Here is an 18303-nt window from a genome sequence, read left to right as displayed (position 1 = left end):
GTCTTGGTCGGCGCCAATTCGAATCCTCAGATATACAACTGAAACCTTTCTCCACCTGATCCATCACACATAAAATTTACCAGTACGTACTTACTAAGAATCTACTCTGGGGGCCGGCCCCCTGGCCGAGGGGTTAAGTTCCCGCACTCTGCTTTGGCCGCCCAGGGTTTCATCGGTTGGAATCGAATCCTGGGCGTGGACATGGCACTGCTCATCAAACTATGCTGAGGCAGCGTCCCACATGCCACAACTAGAAGGACCCACAACTAAAAAAAGTAAAACTATGTACCGGGGGGCTTTGGGGAGAAAAAGGAAAAATAAAATCCTTTAAAAGAAAAGAAAAAAAAAAAAGAATCTACTCTGTTTTGGGGGGTTGGGCAGGAAAAATCAGAAAAAGCGTAAGACAGACCTTGCTTTCCAGGTAATTACAATCAAGAAGAGAAAACATGCATAATAATAATAGTAACAACATAAGATCACATATAAATTAGGTGCTAAATTGGCTGATTTAGATTAACAAGTGCTTTAGGAGTTCAGAGAAGAAGTAAATCCTCTGAGGGAAAGAACAATAAAGAAAGATGTCATGGAGGAAGCTGGAAGACAAATACCAATTGGCAGGAGGAAGAAAGGGCATGAGTAACGGCTCAGAAATCAGAAAATACATGTGTTGGTCAGTGAAGTGGCAGACCTAATTTAAATAATAAGTATTCTTGGGGTTACAACAGAAAACGAAAGTAGAAAGGATTACAGAGGATATTGCAAGTTAAGATACAGAAATACAGCATTTATGTACTCTGGAAACAGAGCCCAAGAGTAACCCACCCATCAATTATGCGACAATTTTAAGCCACCTCCCAGCTGTGTGATACTTGGCAAGTTACTTACCATATATGAATATGAACCTATTTTCTCATTGATTAACCAGGGATTTATAGAAAGCAAGAATTATCTTGCCTTACGAGTTGCTATAAAGATTAGAGCTAATGTTTTTAAATTTCACAGCTCAATGTCTGGCCACAGTAAGTCCCTAGTAAATAGCTCATTAATGTTACTATTTTTGTGGTTATTGTGAATACTCAAGGCATTCTTTAAATACTATCTATCTCTATCTCCAAGAAATCTACGTCAATAGCCAAATGTGACAGATTGTTACATAATAACTCCCCTGAATCTATACCATTGTGTGGTGCCCTCTCATATTGACTCTGGGCTTTGCAATGTGACTTTGCACGGCCACTGGGACATTAGCAAATGTGACTCAAGCAGAAGCTTGGACAGTGCTTGCACATAGAGCCCTGACCTCTCTGAGTACTTCTGGAATCCAGCTGCCATGTGACACGGCAGGGGCCAGCCTGCTTGATGATAAGAGACACATGGCCCACTTGCCCCAAACATCCTGGCCAACCACCAGAAAGGTGAGTAAGGCCATCCAAGACCAGCCACCATCCCCCAGATGACTTACCGACTGACCACAAACCCACGAGTAAGCCCACTACCATATGGGAGAGAGAACAGCCATCCCAGCAGAGCCCTTCCCAAATCGCCATACCATAGAATTGGGTGCATAGAAAGAGTTGTTTTAAGCTCCACTAAGTTTTGGGGCAGCTTGTAATGCAGTAATAGATAACTAATACACCAAATGTTTAAGTCAAATAAATAAAAGAAAGGGAAAAATAGAAATCCAAATCAAACTGCTAACATTCAACCCAAAATTAATTAATATTCTTTACAACTACATTTATATGTAAGACACATGAAAACTGTCATTTTTTGAGGTTGCATCTGTGGATCTTTAAAAACAAGATAAATGCATTCAACAAACACTTGTTCAGTAGGTACGTATGTCCGGCATCACGTGGGAAGGGTCAGACATAACCCACTTCCTGGCTTTCTTTCCACACAGTTTACTGAGTACCTGTTGTGCAGAAGGCCCTCTGCGAGGCACGGCGGGAGCCAGAAAGATAAACAAGACACAACACATCCCAGCGCTTCCGAAACTTGCTGGTGGGGAAGCACAGCGATGAGAGAAAAAAAGAAATCACACTAATCCTAAGTAGTATAAGTAATATAAAAGAAGTTCAAACAAACAGCTAGAGGAGTCAGAGGAGGGAAGAAAAACTTGTCCCAGTGATGATAAGGCTTCATAAAGGAAGCTGATTTGAGCTGAGCTCTGAAACTCGAGAAAAATTTCAATAGACAGAAATGAGCAGGGACGCGCGCTGGAAACACCTGGCTTCTGCCTACATCCGGCAACTGAACCTGCTCTCCGAGCTCACCAGTGACGTCCTAACTGCTGGGTCACCCTGCTCTCTCCCTTCTCACTCCTGCCCTGGCTTTTCTGATGCAGAAACGCAGATCCTGGTTCCCTCACCCTCTCTGACCATACAACCTTCTCTGTCTCCTTCAGACTCCACTCCTCTTCTTAAACATGGTGTGCCCCCACTTCTTTCTTGTACCTCTTGTCTACAATTTCTCCCTTGAGAATCCCATCCTTTTGCGCAGCTTCAGCTTTCACTTCTTATGCAGGTACTTTCCACATTTCATTCTGCCCCTGCAGTTTGAGGAGTCCCAGATCAAAGTCAGGATCTCAGGCATGCCACCTGCCAGCTGTGAAACCTAATTTCCTAATGTCCTACAGTTCTAAAAGGTGATGATAATAATACATACCTCAGGGTGTGGCTGTAGGGATTAAATAAAAATGTTTAAATGTGTTGCAAAGTAAAAAGTATTACACAAATGTAGTGTTATCATAACCCCCCAAACTAAATCAATCTTTCTTCCTGGTGAACACTGCTGACTGCCTTTATCTCTCATGTGACGTGTTTTATTCATGTATATGCCTTCCTGTTCCCCTCCATCCCCTAGATACAGTCAACAAAAACATTTAATGAATGTGAATGCTGTCATGTGCCAGACATCGTGCTGAGACCTGGGAGCACAACGATAAATCTAGAGTTCCCAGCCAAAATGATGAGTGTTACAACAGAGATAAGAACGCAGTGCTAGAAGGATCCTAACAGGGGAGCAGTTACGGGGTGGGAGAACTGAGAAGAGGGGCATTCCTTTTCAGCTTCTTGTTAAGAAAGACTTCTTCAATCGATAGACCCTATAGCTTCCAACAGAAACCATTCAATAAGCAGTTGATGGCCAGAAATGAATTCTAAGGCACAAATAATATTCAGGGTAGAAAGCCTGGGGCCTGTTTGGGGAAACTGAGTAATCCAGCTTGGCTGGCATATGTGCATACCTACGGAAGGCACTGGGAAGGCCAGCTGGAGCTAGATTAGGAAAGGTCTGGAAGCCAGGCTGTGGGGTTTGGGACTGACTCTGAAGCAGAGACGGAGTGGGGAAGGTGGGGTGTGGCGTGATCAGAGGGCAGTGTGCATGCTTTACTCCACAGCAGTGTGGAGGGCTGCAGGGCACGTGAGCCCTGAGGCGTGGCGTCAACCGCGAAGCAGCTCCCTCCACTCTTCTAAGCCCTTGGCAGCTCACAAAGCGACCCAGCATAGAGCAAGCCCAGACATCAATTCCAGACAATACTTCCAGTCTAAGACACACAAGTAGTCCATAAACAAGAAAAGTACTAAAAAGACAGACACCTCTAAATTTTGATAGGTACTACCCTAGCACTTCCAGAGCAAGCGGTGCCTGCTTAGCAACAGAAATCCGAATCTCAGCGAGTCAAAGGTCACCTCCTACACTACAAACTAGCTAGTGCCTACCTCCTCTACGGAACTGACGGTCTCTAACCTCCCCTGGTGACATTCCGTGGGCCTCAGAGACTGAGGCATGAGGAAAGGCAGGATTCTCCCATAACCGAGAGAAACCGCGTCAGCAAAGCCAGAGCTCATCAGGAGTGGTGGCCTGGGTGACAGAGGAGCTAACATCCTCATTACGGGCAGCCAGCGAAGGCAGGGTTCTGAGGAAAACACAGATGCCTTTATACACTTAATGTGTACCCTTCCTTCTAACTTGGTCTTCTAGCTGGAAACACTCATCTTCTTGCAAACTTGAATCTGGAGGGATAATAAGCCAGTGAATGCAGGGCACACGTACTGTAAAATCTGAGTTTATCCTTCACTTCCAAACGTCCACGAGAACTATTCTGCTGCAGCTGAACCTCTTCTCAGTGCTTGCCTGAATGTGCATCAAAACCGATGGGTTATTTTACAGCTTGACGGTCTGACCATGTTCAGCACCTCACTCTCGCTGTTGGGGCTCCAGTCTTGCCATTTATATAAACTCAAGAAGCGTTATACAACATACATATTATCAATAAGAGTCATAAAGGGAAACACGATTTTGCTCCTTCTTCATTCCCTGATTCAGGAAATGAAGGAGCTTTACATAATGAGATGGAAAAATGAAGATTTGGGGATTCAATTTAGGGAATCAGACAAACCTAAGAACTAAATACAAATTTTCACCAGCTGCTTAAATGTACTTGACCAAAAGTGCCCGTGCAAGACCTCACCTCCTCTGCCTCTCGGTGTACTGAATCTTTGGAATCTGGTCTCTACACCCCACCAACCCAAGGTTAGAGCAGGTGGCTCCTTACACAAGAGTTCTTTGTGCACGTTATCGTATGGCTAGAGAGGAACTGGGAACCACTCTAACACAGCTCAGAGCCTTTACAACCAAGTTTTCACCAGCAATTTGATATCCTATCTTTGAAAACTAAACTTCAAGCTCTTCTGGGAGTGCCCTGAGGCCCCCCTGCCTCGCCCTCTGACAAGCAGTGATCTCACACTCTGGGAAGGGAGGAGCTTTGCCAGGAACATCTTTGCATTACCTGCCTCCTTCTCAGTTTCTGACTCCGAAGCTTCATCTTCACCTTCCTCTTCCTCTGAGCTGGAGCTGCTGGATTCTTTGTTTTCTTCCTCCCCTTCTTGGGATTTGGGTGTGTCTTCCTCATAGAGCATCTTCTCTTTGCTAAGTTAAAGACAATAATTTGAGTGTAATTCAGAAATGACAAATCATTTCTAAGTTCACGGACAATCAAGTACAAGGAGACTGAGTTTCTAAACCTCTACGTAGAAGCAACAACAGAAATATATTCAAATCCTTCTTTATATCTGCGTTCTACCGCATCCTTGGTTTTTTGCAGACTAAGGTTCAGTGTTTGACTTTAGAGTGTGACTTAAGTAGATCTATCCTGTTCAACACACAAACAGAAAGGAGAGCATTGAATCTTGATGATGATGGAGCAGGTAAATATTCAAAAAAATCATTTCACAAATGTTTACCGAGTGCTTACTAAGGACCAGGCATCATGCCTGGTACTGGTCTGGCGGTAAGCAAAACCAACAGACGGTCTCTGAGCTCAAAGAACTGACGTTCAGGAAGCAGCTGGGACTAAGAACCGCAAGGCTAGGAAAAGAGGAATGCTGTACACAGTCTGAGTTAATTTCTAAATTTAAAACATGTTCACTCATCCTCAAGGTCTCCCCACATATCAGTGCTGTCTCTTTGCTTCTCAAACATTCCTAATGTTTAAAGATCATTTGGCTAAAATCAAACACAGAGTTCCTTTACTGTGTAAATCCTCAAGCTAAGGATGTCATCCACACGCACCCACACACACAGCAGAGCCCACCACATTTCTAAAGCCCCAAAGATCTTACTTCTTGAAGAGTCCACTTTGCAACTTGCTGTTCAGGTCGGACTCAATGAGCTTATTCCGTGTCTCCTTTTCACTTCGAAGCTGGAAATTGGGAAAACAGAGAAAAGGGAAGAAGTTGACTATTGGTGAGAAATCAGCAGTAATGAGAAGAACTCAAAACGGTACTATCATTCTGAAGACAGGACCAACACCAAAAGGAGAGGAAAGAACTGGACAAAGAGAACACATCAGCTGGGTCTCCTTAGAAGATAACAGAGAAAAACCTCCACCGGAGGCAGAAGAGACAGACATGGTGTTAGAGCTTCAGTAAAACTGCCCCTATCAAATATCCAAACCCAACTTTCCCCAAAACCAAGCTTCTGAAGGACAAAAAGCCAGCAGGAACTTTGAAAGCATTCTTTATGATCCACGTACTGAACTAAGCTGGCACAGTTCTAAAGAAAAAACAGGCACCCAATGGGAAATAAGCCCTCAGAAAAAATCATCTGTATTTACAGACACGTTCTAGACAAATGTCCGCACATCACTCTGCCCCAAAGTTACGCAGGGGCAGAGGTGGGTACCACGCCTAGTAGTGTAGAAACGCTATTTAGTGAAGACATTATCTACGTTCAAAACCAAACCACGTTGGGTAAAGGATACACAGGAACTCTCGAGACTATTTTCGCAGCTTCTATGTGAGTCTAAAAATTATTTCAGAATAAAAAGTTGATAAAACAACAAAAGCTTAACTATGCAAAGTGCACATCTTATATGAGGAAGGCTGCTGCTGCTAAAGAACAGCACCAATACCGCGCTCAGACCGTCCTCGCGGCCAGGGCTCCAGCTGCTCGTCGGAGGAGACAAAGGGAACTACAGGCTGTGTTTCTGAGCTTTATACATGCCCCTTTCCCACTGAGCCTCCCAGTCCTAAGGCTCTTCACCTGACCCGTCCAGACCTGAGGCTGAACACACGTGAGGTGACATACGGCTGATCTGCCCCATCGCTGAACTATGTGGTTCTTTACCTCAGGACTGCTCAAAGTTTCTCACATTCGTCCTGAGCTTGAGTTCACAGGCCTTGAGCCACAGCCCACACAAAGGAAAGCTGGTGGTTTTGTTCCGTCCTGCCCTGTTCAAACAGGAAATTCTCAAGCTCCTAATATGACTGGTCTTTATTCTCCTCTGTGAGCCCAAATTACTCATCTCCTTTATGGGCAGAAGATGTAAACCATTCACCGTTGATCTGGGTTGGCTCTTCCATCCTGCAGTCGGCACATGGTACCATGCCATGTGGTCCTCCTATGCAGCACTAAGCAGAACAGCATGTGCAACCAAACAATAAAAGCTTTAGAAGGACGACGAGGCAGAGGAGGATTGAATTCTGGAATAAGTATGGAGTACTGACCAAGTACTGTCCATTGCCAAATGACAGTTTTAGTTTTGTGGGTTTGTTTGCTTTTTAAGAAAGAAATATTTTCCTCTCTGTAATCAATTTACTTTAAATAAAGATGTCCTTTTATTCAATAAGGGAAAAAAAGTTATGAGATGTCCTCTAGCCTGGTACTCCTTATTTGGAAAAAACTCTGATTTGAACATACCACATTCATTTTCTAGAACTCAAGGGTAATTACCAGTTTGTTGGTGGCGTTGTTTTTACCTTTCAGCTGCTCGAAGGCTATCTTATAATGAGTAAACTCTAACAACGGTTTCGGGATATTTTCCTCTAACAGACTGATGATCCCTGAGGGGAACAATGATCGTCTCTGGAATGCAGACACATCCATCTCAGCTCTCAGCAGACAGAACTAAGCAAATGACTGAGACACCTGGTGTACATCGCAAACTGCGACAAAAGCTTTAAAAGCATCAACTCACCACATTCTGCTTCTTCTGGAGCATCTCCAAGTGCTCCACAAGACCCTCATCAGCCACATCAAATGGTGTCTGGCCCTGGCAGAGAAAAGGGTACCATGACCAGTAGGAAAAAGAAGTAGTGATCACTCGACCTTATCAGAGAACTATTCGATAGTCACTTTATGCCTCTGACCCCGACCACGGCGGCTTCCCTGACTAATTGACTCTGTTGTGATCACGCCTTCGGAGATTACAGAGGAATCAGAAGAAGAAACAGCAAATCCTTTAATATAGAGCTTTATAGTCCATAAAACAGCACTGAGGAAACCACATCATTTCTAACGCTTAGTGCCTCTTGGCAAATAATCAATTGAAATCTCTACTTGTGCCTGTCCTAAAATGGTCTGAATTGCTATGAAACAGTCAATAAGGAGCTGTTAGAAGCCTCACAAGGAGGTCCGGGCACATGCACTAAGGATTAAGTCACAGGAATCATCTCCCTTTAAGGGCGGGGGGTATCTCTTCAGGAAACATCAGCACAGTTAAGGACCGTGACCCATAATCTGAGAATGACTCCTGGGTCCAGGAGCGATGTGAGACATATACAAACGCCTGCTAATTAAACAGCACGTCTCTGGATTCCTAGAAACTCAGGAGATGCGGGGATAGGCGTTCCAGGGCTTCTAAGTTGCTTCCAGGGAGGCTGGACAACACGTTCAGCCAATCTCAAGGAACTGTGTCATTAGAACATCTTTTTAAAGACTGGCTGTGAATAGAGGTCAGCTACTAAAAGTCTTTGAATTCAAAAAGAAAGAAAATCTGTCATACCTCACCACAGACAGCAGAATCAGGTTTCCCCTATGCTCATTTTTGCCAAGGGCAAAGATCTTTTTTCCTGTTTGTTTGTTTCAGGGGCTTCAACATACATAGAATCAGAAGGCTAGGTCAGTGCAGTTCTATTTGACACAGCAGACACCTCGGTGTTGATAACGGGCATGGGATGGGGAGACGGCACCGGGAGCAGAATCACAGCCCCAGTGATGTATACTGCCCCAGGCATTTAACAGAGACTTTAAGCCTTTTGTCTAGAGACCCTTTTAGAGGGTCAGGCTTACTAACCAGTCTGTTCCTGACATCCATGTCGCAGAGTGCTTCCGCCAGGATGGAGCAGGCCTCCTTCACTCCCCAGTGTGCAGCAGCATGGAGGGGAGTCCAGCCATCGTGATCCTGAACATTGAGTTCACAGCCAGCCTGAATTAAAAGTCTAAGAAGAAAACCACAAAGAAGAATATCCTCTGGATCACCGTTTTCTGCAAAGAGACTATCACCTAATTGACATTTCACATTTTGGCTCTGAACCACCGGGGCCCTGTGATTACTTCTGCCCCTAAGGCACAGCTCAGGTTTCACAGTTACTATACTGAGAAGGAATCACAGATAGTATTTATCAACCCTCTCCAAAAGGTCACATGGTATTTCCTAGGCACATTTATGTTACACCAATTCAAGAGAAGCATTTGGGAGGGTGTGTACCTGAGATTAACCAAAGCCTAATTCAATCAGCAAACCACACAACTCAGTTACAGGGTGTGTTTTCCACTTTCCAGTGCACAAAAGGGAAGAAGTACATATAACACAAGAACTCAGTTCTTTTTGGGGTACTTTACTTACTAGCTTCAGCTGGTCTTTCCAGGAAACATATGTTTACTGTAGACTCTCATACTTCCAACTCTGCAGAAGCCACCTGCGGGTGCTTCTCGCTAACGCTAAAGCTATAATCTAACTGCGCGCAAGGAGGAGGAAAGGTACAACTCCTCAAGCCCTAAATGGCTCTGGGCTGAATGAGGTTATCACCATGGCCTCTAGACACCTTCCAAGAAGTGAGCAGAATGTGAATGTCACTCTCAGGCAGAAACGGTGTCCCAACACACTTGCCACAGCTACTAGAAAGCCCATGTTAGGTGGAACAGGAAGCAGGGGAAGAGTCTGGTGACAACTACACATGCATGCTCTCAGCAACCCATGTATTGGGGAAGGCTGTCAACATTAAGCGCCAAGAGCTACCTAGAGCATGTGTGGATGTCAGGAAAAATGCAACAGGCAGAGTAACAGGATCAAAGAGGAAATGTGCTGAACACACTACCTGACATAAGTTTGACTACCTTACTCCAGCTGGACTCTGCACATTCAAGACAATAATTCTATATTAATGATATAGATCATTAATCTAATGAGTCCAAAGAAATTATCTTTGTCCAAAGAGGACCAAAATGCTCACAAGTCTATCTTGTATTACATATCAGAAGAGGAGGAGGTTGCATGGATATTAACGATAAATCATAGAGCTGGAAGAGACCATGCAAGGTCATCTATTAGGCCAGTCTAGCTCAACCCTGTTAGCATCATACATGTCAGTGAGAAGCTAGAGGGATGGTAGGAGGGAGGGAGACCAATCATATAAGAAAACACTGCATGATCACAGAGGAAAACAACAACAAAAGAAACATATCATAATTGAGATGCTAATTCAGCCCCTGCTTCCAAAACCCAGTTGAACAGACTCTTGACTGATGTAAATGACAATACCTGAGGACCTCAGAGTAGCCCTTGGCAGCAGCCACATGGAGCGCTGTGGCCCCCGAGCGAGCCTGCCTCACATCCTCTATCTTCCCACTGTTGAGCCACTGGCGGGCATCCTGCAACATCTGTTGTTCCTCTTCTTTTCTTGACTGCTCTAGATCAACACCTACAGAAGCCAGATACCAGACAGCCAGCATTACTAAAGGCCCATTTAAATCTGAGAGGATATTTCCTTTAGATTCAAAACACATCATGAATATAACTACAAGTAACAGTTCAGTCGTCAAATTAGGGTATTCATCAAACTGACTCTTCGTGTAGAAGAGCAGTGCCGTTTATACATGTTGCAGGAGTTTATCAGGTTGAACCGTCAGGTGAAACATTCTGTGATGGCAGATCCACCAAGGGAACACACCGAAAGTTGTTTTCAACTTTAAGAACATAAAGACCACAGGGTACACTATTTTTATATTATACTATTTGTACAAAGCTATACATTTCAAAGTCATGTTCCACCATTTCAGTTTCCCAACAGTCCTTTGAGGTAGCTGGAACAGATATTACTATTCCCATTTAACAGATGAGGAAATAAACACAGAAAGGTTAGGTGCCTTGCTCAAGGCCACAAAATACATCAGAGCTGTCACAAGAACTCTGCCACCCTGGGTCCCCGTCTGTGGCTCTTGTCCACTCACTACACCATAAGACTGTTATCAAAAATCTTGGTGTCAGGTATCACATACTTTAAAAAATAAACTACCTCTAAAGTTCATTTGCATATGTAGGGAAATCCCCCAACCTGAAGTTCTATCATCTAGAGCAGATGAGTAGGTGAGGTACAGTCAAAACTTTCAAGGGAAAGCAGATTGTGTTCCCCTTCAAAGCGTCATGGAGGCTCTCCAAGGGCTCCCCCCTTTAGCCGGCAGCTCTCCTACATCCGTGCCAGTGGAAAGGGTCTGGGGTGGGGCATTCCCCACCATACAGAAAAAGGAATGTCTTAAATGCAAACGTATCCATCCAGAGAGCTTCATACTCATTAGCAGGCTTTATATGTGCCTGGTCTGCTCCCTTCCGGCTCACGTCTTAAATGGAAGCTGTGAACTACCTAAGGATTATCTGTCTGACTTGGGGAGATGGATGGGGTGAAAGAGTAATCAATTGATTTTATTTCTTTTTTTCCTCCAGCTTTATTGAGATACAACTGACATATAACGTGTAAGTTAAAGATGTACAACACGTTGATCTGACACACTTATATACTGCAAAATGATTTCCACAGTAGAGCTAGTTAACATCTCCATCACCTCACGTAATTACCACTTCTTCCTTGTGGTTAGAACATTTAAGATCCCTTAGCAACTTTCAAGCATATGATACAGTATTGTTAACTATAACACCACGCTATACATAGGATTCCCAGAACTTACTCATCTTATAACCGAAGTTTGTACCCTTTGACCAACATCTCCCCATATCTCTCACACCCTGAAAACCACCTGTGTCTAAGAGTTCAGCTTTTTTAGATTCCACATAATAGTGATATCACACAGTATTTGTCTTTCTCTGACTTATTTCACTTAGCCTAATGCCCTCAAGTCGTATATAGCAGGATCAAGTAATGCCCTGCTGTCGTATATAGCAGGATTTCTTCTTTCTCATGGCTGAACATTATTTATTCAAATACAGACATACATATATACACACACCCCTACACACACCACATCTTCTTTATCCATTCATCCATAAACTGACACTTAGGTTGTTTCCATGTCTTGGCTATGGTGAATAATGCTGCATTAAACATGGGAGTGTAGATATCTCTTTGAGATCCCGATTTCAGTTCTTTGGGATAAATACCCAGAAGTGGGATTGCTGGATTGTACAGTAGTTCTACTTTTAATTTTTTGAAGAAACTCCACACTCTTTTCCACAGTGGCTGTACCCACTTACATTCTCACCAACCATGCACAAGAGTTCTCTTTTCTCCACATCCTCACCAACACTTATTTCTTGTCTTTTCAATGATAGCCATTCTAACAGGAAGGGGGTAACATCTTGTTTTGGTTTTGATTTGCATTTCCCTGATGATTAGAGATGTTGAGCACCTTTTCCTGTACCTGTCGGTCAACTGTATGTCTTCCCTGGAAAAATGTCTATTCAGATCCTCTGCATTTTTTTTTTTTTTTTAAGGAAGATTAGCCCTGAGCCAACATCTGCCACCAATCCTCTTTTTTTTTTTTTTTTTGCTGAGGAAGACTGGCCCTGAACTAACATCCATGCCCAACTTCCTCTACTTTATATGTGGGATGCCTGCCACAGCATGGCTTGATAAGCAGTGCACAGGTCCACACCCAGGATCCAAACCGGTGAACCCTGGGCTGCCAAAGCGGAATGTGTGAACTTAACTGCTGTGCCACCAGGCCAGTCCCTCTCTGCCCATTTTTTAAATAGACTGTTTTCTGCTGTTGAGTTGTATGAGTTCCTTATATATTTTAGATACTGACCCCTTATCAGATATATGATTTGCAAATATTTTCTCCCACTCTATAGGATGCCTTTTCATTTTGTTGATTATTTCTTTTGCTCTGCAGAAGCCTTTTAGTTTGATGTAGTCTCACTTATTTTTGCCTTTGTTGCTTGCGCTTTTGGTGTCATATACAAAAAACTATTGTCAAGATGAATATCAAGGAGGTTTTACCCTATGTTTTCTTCTAGAAGTTTTATAGTTTCAGGTCTTATGCTCCAGTCTTGACTCCATTTTGGGTTAATTTTTGTGAGTGTTGTAAGATAGGGGTCCAATTTCATTCTTCTGCATGTGATTATCCAGTTTTCCCAACACTTTTTATTAAAGAGACTACTCCTTCCCTATTGAATGTTCTTGGCTCTCTTGTTCAAATATTAGTTGATTGTATATTTGAGGGTTCATTTCTGGGCTCCCCACTCTGTTCCATTGGTGTATGTGTCTATTTTTAGGCCAGTACCATACTGTTTTGATCATTATAGCTTTGTACTATAGTTTGTAACCAGGAAGTGTGATGCCTCTAGCTTTGCTGTTATTTCTTGGGATTGCTTTGTCTATTTGGGGTCTTTTGTGGTTCCACACAAATGTTAGCATTGTTCTTTCTATTTTTGTGAAAAATGCCAGTGGAATTTTGATAGAGACTGCATTGATGAAAAAAATCTGCCCCATTTGCTTGGGTTTCCTCTCTTTCCCTCTCTCTCTCTCTCTCTCCCTCCCCAATACACTGTGGTATTTCATTCCTCAATACTTCAGCATACATCTCTTAGACATAAAGATGCAAAGATAATCTCCTACATAACCAGAATGCCATCATTATGGCTAAACTAGTTAAGAATAACTCCATAAGTCATCTAATATACAGTCCATATGAAAATTTCCCCAATTATGGCAAAAATATTCCATGAAAAGGCTAATAAAATAGATATCTGGCAAGTCTGAGGAATAAAAAAAAAGCTCAGTAAAAAATAAACTATATTGAGAATGAAAAAAGTACTTAACTAGACATATACACTTGAGATATAAAGAACATAACAGAATATTATGAGGAACTCTATGATAATAAGTTTGGCATCGTCAATAAAACGGAAAATTTTGTATAAAAATAAAATTTTATATTTCAAGAGAAACATAAATGCTTCATTAACCTAGTAACTACTGAAAAAATGGAATTGGTTATAAAAATCTCCCCTATCCCTGAAAAACTTTGCGGCTCAAAAAATTTCACTAAACTTTCAAGGAACAGATAGTCCCTATTTTATACAAATTACTCCAGAATCTTAAATTAGAGTGAAAGTTTCCCAAACCCTTTTATAAGGGTCACATAACCTCAATACAAACTGATGGAAGAAAGTAATAAAAGACAATCATGGACCAAGCTTAACTTAGAAACAAACATCATAAATAAAATATTAACTAATAACTTGAGGCCAGCAATGTGTTTTAAAATAACAGGCTATGCATGCGCAATCTTTATTCCAGAAATGCAGTTTTAGAGTTAGAAAAACATCTATCAATATAATTAAAGAAAAAAAGGAAAATGATGTTATCTTCATGTATGATGAAAGGCTGTTAAAAAAAATCATCGCCCGCTCATTTTATTAAAAAAAATAGCAGAGTAAGAATAGAACGAAACTCCCATAAAGCAATAAAGACTATCCCCAAAATGCTACAGCAAACACACCTGAACACAACTGTAGAAGCCCTCCGGACTCAGTCTCGGAAGAAGAGAAAGTCTTCTGCACTCAGGAGCAAACAGCACAGACCACACACTGCGCCAGCCAGAGTCCCTCGACTGCCTTACTCTTCTCTCTCTTGGTTAACGTCACCTTTGAGCTGAGCTGTCCAAACACTTCAGGGTTAGACGAAATACCCGGGGCAGTGACAGAGACAGCGTGACCTGTACACCTTTGCTGGCCTCAGGTCCCTCTGTCCCCATCATCCCGCTCCCTGAGCTGTCAGTTCCCAAGAGAGTATTAGCGCTTTCACCTGTGCCTCGGGTTCTCTTTCCCAGAGGAGCGATGCCAACACACAAACCAGGAAAGTCACTTTATTTTGATAATGTGAGATTCCTAAATCACTTAATCCTAAAGAACAAGACAGTCAATGGAACCCAAACACTCATACAGGGAGCTACCTTGCCCAAGGAATCACCCACTCCCCGGGTCAGCCTGCACCTGGTGACCAGTTAGTGTGGGGTAAAAAAGCCCAGTTCCCTTACCTCAGTGGGAACTCTGAAGCGAAGTGCTCCCTGTGAGGCTGGCTGATGTTTCTGCTGCCTAAAATAGCTGAATTGAGGAATTTATCTACATAAGATAGTCATAAATTGTTGAAGCGGAGTAATGGTACGTGGAAGTTCATTGTACTGTTTTGTCTACTTTTGTATGTTTTAAATTCTAATAATAAAAAGAATTATTTTTATAGTAAAAAAAGAAATTTATCTAGAAATTTAATATTATCAAGGTTACCTCTAAAATGACAAAAAAGAGTTAATTTAAAGAAAATTTAAGATGATAAAAAGGAATAAAAAGTTGACTTAAACATGATAAATAGTACATCTATAAAACTAATCTGATAAATTAAAGAAATAAAAATATAAGAACATTCCTTAGTGTTTGGGGATAACCACCCAAAGAATTTTAAAAGCGCTCCAGCAGTGTCAGGTTCAGGAAGCATTTGAAGGTTTTTCCAGACTTCAGCCATTCCTGGAGGTCATACCTCACCCCACGTCATCACCCATTTCACATGGTATCTGGCTCCACTCCCCTGCCATGCATGTACCACGTTTTATTCCTATTTCCCACAAGAGTTAAACTCCTTGTGGTCAATTTCTGTTTCCATTCCCAAAGTCCAGTAGGGCTTCAGCTTCAGAACCTATTCCCCAGTTTGTTTCCTTTCTGTTTCTAGTCCACAGACATGTTTATCAGTTTTGTTAACTGTTTTTTTTAATCTCTTAATTGCTAGATGTTTACACAAGGGACAGGGAGGTTTATGGGAACCCACACTGTCATCTACTGGAAATCCATAGAAATATAAGCTTTTCAAAAACATATGTGCCATTATCCATGCACTTGGCAGTATAAAGGAAAACCCAGCTCAAAGCCACTCTAGCTATTGGAGCCACCATCCCACATTTGCACAAGTTCAGAGAAGGGAGGGCTTGCATATGGATCCATCTAGCAGTTAAATAGCATCATCAGGGACTGAAGGGTCTTAATCTCTCCTCTCCACGTGCACAGTACAGTCAGTTTGAAGCTGGCTTCCCCCCAGGTCACAGGATGGGTGCCAGGTGTAAATGAGGATCTACACGGATTGATTCACAGCTGGCAAGGAGAGGGGCATTCCTATGGTTCTTCTTGGTGTGAAGAACCCTCTTTCCATGGACAAGCCTCCATGAACTTTTCCTTACACCTCATCAGTCTAAACTGTACCAATCTCTAGAAAGAAACATGATTGATAATTAAGGCCAGTGATTCTCAAATTATAGTGCCAGGGACCACTGAAATCATTTCAGGGGTTCTGTGCAATCAAAACTATTTTCACACACAAGATGAAAAACCCTAAAAGACAGCCCAGACTACCTGGCATATAATGAATCTCACAGACAGCAGCTGTTCATGGTTGTGACTGTCTAAGAGACAGCGCGTAATCCATAAAGTCATAGGAATACCGAGCACTAATAAGAGAAACGAGGCCTGAAAAGACAAAATCACCTTTTCATCTCTTCTTGTGAACTAGGAACTATCTCCAGATTGAGAAACAAAAGAGATTCCTGAAAACCAGAAGAACTCAGTCACTTATTTCAAAGTGAAATAAGATTTAAACCATAAATATCTTTTCCCCTCAGCTTTGAGATCTAATTCATATAAAACACTGTGGAAGTCTGAGGTGTACAATGCAGTGATTTTATATATAGTCATGTGTCACTTGACCATGGGGGTACATTCTGAGAAATATGCCATTAGAGGATGCTGTCATGTGAACATCACAGAGTGCACTTACACAAACCCACATGGTGTGGCCTACTACACACCTAGGCTCTATGGTACTAACCTTATGGGACCACCATCATATGCGTGGTCTGCCATTGACCAAAGCATCGTTACGTGGTGCATGACTATATATACATATGTATATTGCAAAATGATTACCACAATAAGGTTGTTAATACATCCATCACTTCATCTAGTTATAATTTTGAGAGTGTGTGGTGACAGCTTTTTAAATCTATTCTCTTAGCGACTTTCAAATATACAATACCATATTTTTAACCACAGTAACCATGCTGTGCATCTCCAGAACTTATTCATCTTATAACTGGAAGTTTGTGCCTTTGGACTACCTTCACCCATTCCCTCCACCCATCCCCATTCCCACCTGCCATCCTCACCCCCTATCCCTGGCAACCACCAATCTGTTTTCTGTTTATATGACTTCAGTTTTTTTAGATTCCACATATCAGTGAGATCATATGGTATTTGTCTTTCTCTGACTTATTTCACTTAGCATAATGCTCTCAATGTTCATCCATGTTGTCCCAAATGGCAACTGCCTTCCTTTTTGTGGAATAATATTCACACACACACACACATTCTTTATCTATTCATCCGTCAACAGACAGTTAGGCTGTTTCCACGTGTTGGTAAACTTTGATGCAATGAACATGGGCGTGCAGATATCTCTTCAAGATAGTGATTATATTTCCTTCTTATGTATATCCCGAAGTAGAACTGCTGGATCATATGGTAGTTCTATTTCTAATTTTTTGAGGACCCTCCATACTGTTTTTCATAGAAGCTGCACCAGTTCACACTCCCACCAGTAGTACACAAGGGTTCCCTTACCTCCACATATTCACCAGTATTTACCTTTTGTTTTTTTGATAATAGCCATCCTAACAGGTGTGAGGTGATATCTCATTGTGGTTTTGATTTGCCTTTCCCTGATGATCAGTGATGTTGAGCACCTTTTCACGTACTTGTCGGCCATTTGAATATCTTCTTTGGAAAAGCGTCTATTTAGGTCCTTTGCTCAGTTTTTAATTGGCTTATTTGGGCTTTTCACTACTGAGTTGTATGAGTCCCTTACACAGCTTGGAGACTAACCCTCTGCCAGGCATGTGGTTTGCAGACATTCTCTCCCACTTCACATGCTGCCTTTTCATTGTGTTGATTGTTTCTTGCGCTGTGCAGAAGCTTCTTAGTTCATGTAGTCTCACTCGTTGACTTCTGCTTTTGTTGCTTGTGGTTTGGGGTCACATCCTAAAATCCTTACGAAGATCAATGTCAAGGAGCTTTTTCCCTATGTTTTCTTTTAAGAGTTTGATGGTTTCAGGTCTTACATTTAAGTCTTTAAACAATTTTTAGTTGATTTTGTGTATGGTATGAGCTAGGAGTCCACTTCCATTTTTTTGCAGGTAAATATCCAATTTTCCCAGCACCATTTATTGAAGAGACTATCTTTTCCCCATTGAGTATCCTTGGCTCCCTTGTCAAGTATTAGTTGACTGTATATGCATGGGTTTATTTCCAGGCTCTCTATTCTGTTCCATTGGTCTAGGTGTCTATTTTTATGGCAGCACCACTTTTAGCTCTCATCAAGAGAAAACACACAAAGTCATACAGATTTTGGCAAAACTCAAATTTACACCGTATCTCATCCTTTCTTTGGGCTTTACAATGTGTAGCAAAATCCAACACCATGTACTCGTGGTAAGAAATGTTCATGCTCCTCATCAGTGTAATTT

General features: G+C 42.1%; 1 protein-coding gene across 14 annotated transcripts in view; it reads right to left on the bottom strand.

Annotated features, from left to right (window-relative positions):
* The window catches only part of PPP1R12B (protein phosphatase 1 regulatory subunit 12B), a 201808-nt gene that overhangs the window by 126478 nt on the left and 57027 nt on the right, over positions 1-18303 (bottom strand). For all 14 annotated transcript variants that reach the window (XM_046678671.1, XM_046678662.1, XM_046678661.1 and 11 more), the window contains exons 5-9: positions 10046-10205; positions 8579-8723; positions 7481-7555; positions 5625-5704; positions 4793-4932 (exon numbers count right to left, since the gene is read on the bottom strand). In XM_046678671.1, the coding sequence (XP_046534627.1) occupies positions 4793-4932; positions 5625-5704; positions 7481-7555; positions 8579-8723; positions 10046-10205 (600 nt within the window). The remainder of the gene's footprint in view (positions 1-4792; positions 4933-5624; positions 5705-7480; positions 7556-8578; positions 8724-10045; positions 10206-18303) is intronic.

This window comes from Equus quagga, chromosome 12, assembly GCF_021613505.1.
Source record: "Equus quagga isolate Etosha38 chromosome 12, UCLA_HA_Equagga_1.0, whole genome shotgun sequence".
NCBI lineage: Eukaryota > Metazoa > Chordata > Mammalia > Perissodactyla > Equidae > Equus > Equus quagga.
This window is presented reverse-complemented; position numbering and strand designations above follow the sequence as displayed.